At 44.5% G+C, this 8,703-nt stretch overlaps 1 protein-coding gene across 2 annotated transcripts in view; it reads left to right on the top strand.

Moving 5' to 3' along the window:
- Window positions 1–5,045: 5,045 nt before the first annotated feature.
- Txnl1 (thioredoxin like 1) overlaps window positions 5,046–8,703 on the top strand; it is a 24,534-nt gene continuing 20,876 nt past the window's right edge. For both annotated transcript variants that reach the window (XM_021214430.2, XM_029547134.1), the window contains exon 1: window positions 5,046–5,350. In XM_021214430.2, coding sequence (XP_021070089.1) covers window positions 5,253–5,350 — 98 coding nt within the window. In that variant the 5' untranslated portion in view covers window positions 5,046–5,252. The remainder of the gene's footprint in view (window positions 5,351–8,703) is intronic.

The raw sequence follows: 8,703 nt of genomic DNA, 5'->3' as shown, positions 1-8,703 counted from the left end.
AAAAAAAAAAAAAATTATTTTAGGTATGTGAGTACACTGTCGCTGTCTTCAGACACACCAGAAGAGGGCATCAGATCCCATTATAGATGGTTGAGAGCCACCATGTAGTTGCTAGAGATTGAACTCAGGGCCTCTGGAAAAGCAGTCAGTGTTCTTGACCAATGAGCCATCTCTCTAGCCCTCCCCTTCCCCTCCCCCTCCTGGTGTTACTTATCACTCCTCCTTTTGTACTGACTGCCCTCCTCCTCCCCATTGGAGCCCTCTCCTTGTTGTTTTCTACATCATATTATCTGTTTCCTCCTTTTTCCCTCCCAAGTCCATTTCTTTATATTTCCCTTGCTCCCGTGGCTGCTCTTTGTTGTATATTCACAGCTGAGGATTTAGAGCTAGAAACTGAGGAGGAGAATGAACATTTGGCCCTTGTCTTTCTGGGTCAGGGCTGCCTCACTCGGTGGAATTTTTTCTAAGTCCATCCATTTATCTGCAAATCGAAAGTTTCTTTACAGCTGTACGTATGTACTGAGGAGTCCATTTTTCATATCTCATTTTTTTCCACTCAGAAACCAGGCCATGGACCTTTTGCTCTCTATCCTGGGTGAAAGGTACTCTGCTTCTGCAGTTCTGCAGCTGATCACCCTAAGGTGCAGCTTCGGGTTAGCACTTCAAAGTGACATAGTGGGAAGCTAGGTAAAGCCTCAGCAGGGAATTGTGCTTCTCTTGGTTGAAGTCTCAGGTAGAAAAAGGGAGGGAGACTTATCTTTGTCTTTTGTTCTCAATTACTCTCAGAGTTTGGGTTCACATGGCAAAACTTCACTGTGAGTTTGCACATAAGTTCAGTCATAAATTGAATAAGAGGTTATAACAGAATGTCTACGTGCATGTACTCTAGGAGCAATTATCTGGCCTAACGTTCACCATTTGTTGCTAGCTTGCAGGGTATGGGACAGTTTCAGACTATAAGCTATCCTTGAAGCTTTGTTTAGACAAACTCAGTCAATACCTTATCTCTTGTTTTGCACCCGATGTCCTGTGGTGTATATCTTCTTTAGTTAGTGGTTTCTGTAACCCCTTGGAATGTGCCCTAAGTTTTAGAAGTCTGCTGTTATCTCAGAAGCAATTAACCAGACCTGTTATAAAAGAATGTCTCTGTGGGTGTTGCCATTTGGAAACAATGGTAATACTTGCATGCTGGATGTTTCTGCAGAATTAAAGCTCTTTGTCTTTGGATACTGAGTCTGGGTCCTTCCTTCAGCGATTTTTCAGGCCCTTGCATGCACCACATTCTCACTCCCCATCATCTGTTAAAACACATTTAGCCTGTTTCTGTTTCTTGGCTAGTATGAGTAGGTCAGACAGCTATGAATATTGTTGAGCAAGTAAATGGAGTTGGCCGTTGAGTCTTTTCAGTCTATGCCAAGCAATGGTACAGCTGGATCATATGGTAGATTTAGTTTTCGTTTTTTTTTTTTTTTTTTTGAGGATCCTTCATACTGATTTCCAGAGTGGCTGCACACATTTGCATTCCCACCTGAACTGTCTGGTTCTGTGTGTCAACTTGACACAAGCTGGAGTTATCACAGAGAAAGGAGCCTCCCTTGAGGAAATGCATCCAGGAGGTCCAGCTGTAAGGCATTTCCACAATTAGTGATGAAAGAAGGGTGGGAGATTCATTGTAGGTGGTGCCATCCTTGGGCTGGTAGTCTTAGATTCTGCAAGGAAGCAAGGTGAGCAAGCCAGTAAGCACTCCTCAATGGCTTCTGCATCTACTCCTGCCTCCAAGTTCCTGCCCTGTGTGAGTTCCTATCCTGACTTCCTTTGGTGATGAACAACAATGTGGAAGTGTAATCTGAATAAACCCTTCCCTCCCCAACTTGCTTCTTGGTCATGATGTTTATGCAGGAATAGAAACCCTAAGACACCACCTACCACCATTTGTTATCAGTTGTGCTGTTGCTTTTTGCCATTCTGACTGGGGTGAGCTGGCATTTCATTGAGTTGTCTATATTTCTACTTTGTGCCAGTATCAGATTATTTCTATTACTGTAGCTCTACAATCTATCTTAATGTCTGGAAGTCTGTAGTGTTCTTTTGCTCAATTCGCTTTAGCTATCTGGATTGTTTTCTGATTTTATATGCATCTTGTGGTTTTTTTTTCTATTTCTATAAAGAATTTTGTGGGTATATTGATTGGGATTGCATTGAATCTGTAAACTACTTTTTGTTTGTTTGTTTGTTTGTTTTGGTTTTTTCGAGACAGGGTTTCTCTCTGTAGCCCTGGCTGTCCTGGAACTCACTTTGTAGACCAGGCTGGCCTCCAACTCAGAAATCCGCCTACCTCTGCCTCCCGAGTGCTGGGATTAAAGGCGTGCGCCACCACGCCCGGCTGTAAACTACTTTTTATAGGGTGGTCATTTTCACATCTTAATTCCACTGATCCATTAACACAGGTTACCTTCCTACATCTTAATGTCTTTTTCCATCTCTTTTTCCAGAGCATTGTAGTTTTCATTGTAGAGGTCTTAAATCTCCTTGGTTAGTTAAAGACGTTTTGTTGTCTAGAATGGTATTGAAAATGGAGTGTGCCCATAAGGTCTTTCTCAGTGTTTGTTATTGGTGTCATTACATATTTTTAACAACCTGGTTTGTGAAGTTTCTCAGTTAATTGGTCTATGGTCTAGTTACTTACTTCAAAAACATCTGGGTGTTATCCAGTGACAGACTCAAAACAAAGGGAGAGAAGGGTTTTCCCTTTCTCATACTCTTTGTGGTGGTTTGAATATGCTTGGCCTAGGGAGTTGAGTTGGCCTAGGGTTAGGTGGTGTGGTCTTATTGGACAAAGTGTGTCACTGTGGGGGTGGTGGCTTTGAGAGCCTCCTCTTAGCTGCCTAGAAGCAAGTCTTCTTCTGCTAGGTTTCCATCAAGATGTAGAACTCTTGGGTCCTCATGCACCATGCCTGCCTAGACACTTCCATGCCTTGATAGTAATGGACTGAACTTCTGAAACTGTAAGCAAGCCCCAATTAAATGTTGTCCTTTATAAGGCTGTAAGTCATGGTGTCTTTTCATAGCAATGAAACCCTAAGACACCCCTCCTATTTCCTAATTAGCCCTGCTGTCTTAATTTAATAAGATCAGTGTGGTGTTTGAATATTTTTGTCCCATGGAGTGGCACTATTAGGAGGTATGGCCTTGTTGGCATAGATGTGGCCTTGTTGTTGGAGGAATTGTGTCACTGTGGGCATGGGCTTTAAGACCCTCATCCTAGCTGCCTGGAAGCCAGTATTCTCCTAGCAGCCTTCAGATGAAGATGTAGAACTCTCAGCTCTGCCTGCACCATGCCTGCCTGCATGCTGCCATGTTCCTGCGTTGATGATAATGGACTGAACCTCTGAACCTGTTAAGACAGCTCCAATTAAATGTTGTCCTTATGAGAGTTGCCTTGGTCATGGTGTCTGTTTGCAACAGTAAAACCCCAAGACAGTCTGTATCTTTGCTAATAATATTTAAAACAAACCAAAACAGCACCCGATCAGCATCTTACCCTGCTCATGTGAAGCTCGAATGCAAAGGGAGTCATAAATAAAAAGTCCCCAGGAAACCACTCCTGCAGTCACCCCTCTGTCCTATTTATTCCCACCACTTCCCACTTTTCTAGACTTCCAGTTTGCAGATCCATAAGAAGTTTCTGTTGTATAAGCCACTTTCTCCTGCGGTATTTTAGTCGACACAGCTCTAGCTAACTAACTTACAACTGTTTATAAATGGTTATTTGCTGGGTATTGTATATTTGGTTGGAACATCACTATAAATCACAATTCTGGAAAGCAGGTATCAACACACTTCCCAGACAAGAATGACAAGGTTCAGAGAGGTTAATGGCTTGCCCATCTCTATCGGACCAGTTGCAGAGATTATGGAAAATTCTGCCAGTTTCTATTAAAGTCATTACACTGTCTAATGTGAATCTATCTATGTATCTATCTATATACAGATGTACTAAGCAAATATTACCCATGATCTGCCCTTTGAATTCACTTGCATATATCTAGAATATTTCTAATACCTTTCTCTTTCTTTCCTTTTTTTTTTCTTTTTTTCGAGACAGGGTTTCTCTGTGTAGCCCTGGCTGTCCTACTCACTCTGTAGACCAGGCTGCCCTCAAACTCAGAAATCTGCCTGCCTCAGCCTCCCAAGTGCTGGGATTAAAGGCATGCGCCACCACTGCCCTACTACCTTTCTCTTTCAAAATCGAATTCTTTTTCTTTACTCAAAAAACTATTGGGTGACTTTCATGCACTTTTTACATCCTATATCAAATATATTTTTGAGAATTGTATATGCGCATGTGTTTTTGATCAAGTCCATCCCAGTTCCCTCCTGCTGTGATCCTTCGGTATCCTTCCCACTTACTTTCCAATTCCTGCTCCCTTTAAAAAAAACCCAGACTCTACAAGATTGAATTCCGAAGTTACGTCCACCCTTTCCCCTGCGTCACAAGCTCACCTCGTGTGCTTCCACCTTTCTTATTTGTTAATTTTGTGTGTCACTAGACTCCCGATTCCTGAAGAAATGGGGGAGTCTCTTTTTGGCATAATTTGGGTACATAGTTTCGAATGTCTGCTCGGGGAACGCCCATAGGTAATGAAACCCATCAAGAAATGTCCCCATGATGTGTCGAGTGACTCGCCCACAATACAAGCACTGTCTTTGTAAAGGGTGTCTTATGATCTAGGCTGCAGTCGCGCGCCCGCAAAGGGAAGGAGGGTCCCTCAGCCCGGTGTCCTCCAAGTCAACCCTCGGTCAAAACAAAGCAAAACAGAACAAAAGAGAACTTCCGGTCAGCGAAGCTACTAGGAAAGCAATGCGAAAAGCACAGCAGGGCCGAGGATTCGACCGCCATCGCCTGCGCCGGCGCCCTTCCGGCAGTGCACGCCTCAGGTGGGCACGCAAACGGAAGCGGCGGAAGTGACGTCAAACGCGCGAGGGCCGAGGCTCCCTCAGCGGCCGCGCGGTGGCTGCTGGGTGTCGCGCGCCCGGCCCCTCTCGCTCGCCTCCCCGCCCGCGTCTCCTCCCCCTCCGCTCGCCTGCTCCCTGGCGTGACTCGGCACTCGCAGCTCCGGGAGGACACGTCGTGGTCGCCGTTCCCGCCCAGGCCCCGGCCTCCTGCAGCCCGTCTCCGGCCTCTCTCGGGTTTTCTGCTTCAGTTTCGAGGCCGGAAGCGTCGCGGCCGCCCTGCCGGGCCCTCTGTGAGGATGGTGGGAGTGAAGCCGGTCGGGAGCGATCCAGATTTCCAGCCGGAGCTGAGCGGGGCGGGCTCCAGACTTGCGGTGGTCAAGTTCACCATGAGAGGGTAAGGCCGAGTCTGGGTCGTCCTCTCGGCATTCCTCTCGGGGGTCCCTGCTCCCCCGGCCTCCCCACCCCCATTTTCCGGGTCCCAGTTCTCCTGTCGCCTTCTGCTCTGGAATGTCCGGCGGTGACCACAGCCCAGGCCGCTGCCTGGCTTAGGCCTCCGCTCCAGGGTGCGGGTCGCAGATGTGCAGAGGGGGCTCCCGGGCGGGCACAGAGGCCACGCTGGCGGGACCCCGCCGCCCAGGACGTGCCTGCCCGCCCGCCGACTTTAAAATCGCGGGTGTCTCTGCTCTCGGCGGCGGCCCGCGACGTTTCCAGGTTGGAGGAGTCTCAGCCTCTACTCCTTGCGCCGCTGCCTATCTCTGGGAAGAGCCGGCCATCCGTTTGCATTTTAGGATCGGAAAGCTCAGTTTTCCAAACGCTTTGGTTTCCCTTCACCTGTATTTTCTGCAAAGCCTTTGAAAGATCCAGATCAGGGTGGCCATCTAGTCGGAATAACTACGTGTAGTCTTAAGGCCTCGCTGGTGCATTTTGAATTAAGTTCATGTTGGGACAATATTTTTAGTGTGCATAGCATGTTTATTCCATGCTTGTTTTTTTTTTTTTTTTTTTTTTGATCTTAGGCTCTTCTGTGTGTGCAGATTACAGACACAAAATAGAGTTTGTACATGTCACCGGTTAGACAGACCTCTCTGTGTTTGTCCAAATTGCCTTTTTAACTTAATGATTTAAGATGCTAGGAATGTAGAAAGATATTAACAGATCTAAAGGACAAAAAGTTGGAGGATCGCTTATTGGGTGTGTAATGTGTTCGTCTGCAATTGGAACTAGGCCTTAAGAGCCAAAACTTTGCTTGTATTTACAGAGCCCTTGAATGTAGCAGTACCAAGTTAAACAGGTTTAGAAATCTTCATTTGACCACCTGGCGTTATTTACACACAAACTGGGAGCGAGTTTATGTAACAGGTTTATTTTATTTGCCTGTGTTGTTGTGTTGTTTGTGTTTTCTTTCTTTTTTGGGGGGGGGGTGTTTCAAGACAGGGTTTCTCTATGTAGCCCTGGCTGTCTGTCCTGGAACTCACTCTGTAGACCTGGCTGGCCTTGAACTCAGAAATCCGCCTGCCTCTGCCTCCCGAGCGCTGGGGTGTGCGCCACCACGCCTGGCCCTGTTTGTTTTTTCTTAAAGCCAGAGAAAAATTCAGTTTCTAGTACAGAGTTCAGTAAATGTTGTGCATAAGATGTAGCTAGCTTTAGGGGACTAGGGTACAAGTAGAGAAGGAAACAATCATAAGGGTTTTGTTGGTGATGTTTGTTTTGTTTAGGGGCCAGTCTCCCACAGACCTGAAAGGGGAGACGTAATTCAATAGAATGAAGTAGAGTCCCCAATTGTTAGGATCGTTTTTTTATATTTACTAAATTGAAGGGGTCAGGCTATATCGTGTATTAAGATGTGTTTCAAAGGAGGGTCAGAACTAGAAATGTCTCCTCAGCCTTCCATGTTTATAGCTTTTATCCTAGAAGGGTAGCTGCTTACAGTGAGAGAGCAGACGGGAATCTTATTTGTAGTCCATCCTTCTACTCTGGGCAATTGCAGCTTTTACATTCTTGTCACTCTGTGATTTAGTTCGCCCTTACCAGGCCAGAGGCAGTGAGAAAGGTGGAGAAACATTGCTACTGATGGAATTTTTCTGTTAGCAGTGTGGAGTCATTCTCAATATACCTGTAGGGACTGTCTGGTAAAGAGCTAGATTACTTATTATTAAATCTTTAATGGAATGAAAATTACGTTTGTTTCCTTTGTAAAAACTAAAGGAAAATAAGTGCTTAAATATAGAAAACATTTTTAGTTTAAAAGAGTATTTAGGTGACATTTATAAATTAAGTGAGGTTGTGTTTTACCCTTAACATTCTTTTTATTTTTAAGTCTCTTTACCATTCTTTCAGTGTGAGCAATCAAGGCATTCCTCTCTGAGGTCATTGCAGTGTTACTGGCTTTATTTATACTTTGTGACCTGCAAGTAACTGTCCAATAAAGTCTTCTCAGAAGCTGCTCAGAGAAAGTTGTTACCTTCTAGTACCCCATTGTTTACTTCAACTATGTATTTTAAGCTAAATTGCATATGCCTTATCAGCCATTGTTTTAAGTTAATTTTCCTCAAGCAGTGTGTAGATGGCTTGTGCAACAGCGCTTTGGTATATACAGAGGGCCTTTGAACATACTGGGTAAGCACCCTACCACTGATTTAGATTCAAACTCCATTTTTCTTAATTTTCTTGTTTTCTAACCTCCCCCCCCCCCCCCAGATGTTAGCCAGGGTTTCTCTGGCTTTAGTGGAACTCACTATGTAGACCAGGCTGGCCTCAAAAAATCACAAGAGATCCACCTACCTCTGCTATCTAAGATTAAAGGCACAGGCTACCATGACTGGCCCCCATTTTCCTTTATAAAGTAAAATATATATGACATAAAATTGATGATTTTTAGTGCTGTGTGTGTGTGTGAGAGAGAGAGAGACAGAGACAGAGAGACAGAGACAGACAGACACACACACATACACACTCAGGTTAGCCTCAAACTTGTGATCCTTCTGCCTTAGCCTTCTGAATATTGGAATTATAGGTATGTGCACCACCAAGTGGACTCATTTTAGCAATTTCAAAGAGTATAATTCAGGGGTGTTATGTGCATTCACTATTGTGCAGTTATTAGCTTTATTTTCTGAAATAGCCATTTCATTCCAGGCGGAAATGTATCTGCTAAGTAGAAAAACCCTGTGCTCACTTAGATCCCACTCTCCCATGCCCACGTCCTGTCTCTAGGAATTTGTTTGTTTTAGGCAGCGTATGTGAGTAGACTATGACAATGTATACTGCCTTTCTTTTCTTAGTTGTTTCATGTAGTATATTTTCATGATTGATCAGCAGTAAAGGATGTCTCAGGAGTACATTCCTTTTTTTCATCTCCTGATGACGCTTGTGTTTACTTGTAGCTGTTAGTAATGAACACTACTGTGGACATTGACATATTACATCTTTTTCAGTCTGTGTTTTAATTCATTTTTTTGATAAAGATTGCTTTGAATGCATCAATTCTATCTACATTATACTCTTAAGCCTATCAACAATTCAGTTTACTTATATTTCCTGGCAAGGCGAGACTATTAAGCTATTCATACTGTTAAGAGAGTGAACACAAGCCGGGCATGGTGGCACATGCCTTTAATCCCAGCACTTGGGAGGCAGAAGCAGGCGGATTTCTGAGTTTGAGGCCAGCCTGGTCTACAAAGTGAGTTCCAGGATAGCCAAGGCTACACAGAGAAATCCTGACTCCAAACACACACACACACACACACA

Source organism: Mus pahari, chromosome 15, assembly GCF_900095145.1.
Source record: "Mus pahari chromosome 15, PAHARI_EIJ_v1.1, whole genome shotgun sequence".
Classification (NCBI taxonomy): Eukaryota; Metazoa; Chordata; class Mammalia; order Rodentia; family Muridae; genus Mus; species Mus pahari.
Note: the sequence above shows the minus strand (reverse complement) of the source record. Positions and strands in the feature narration are given on the sequence as shown.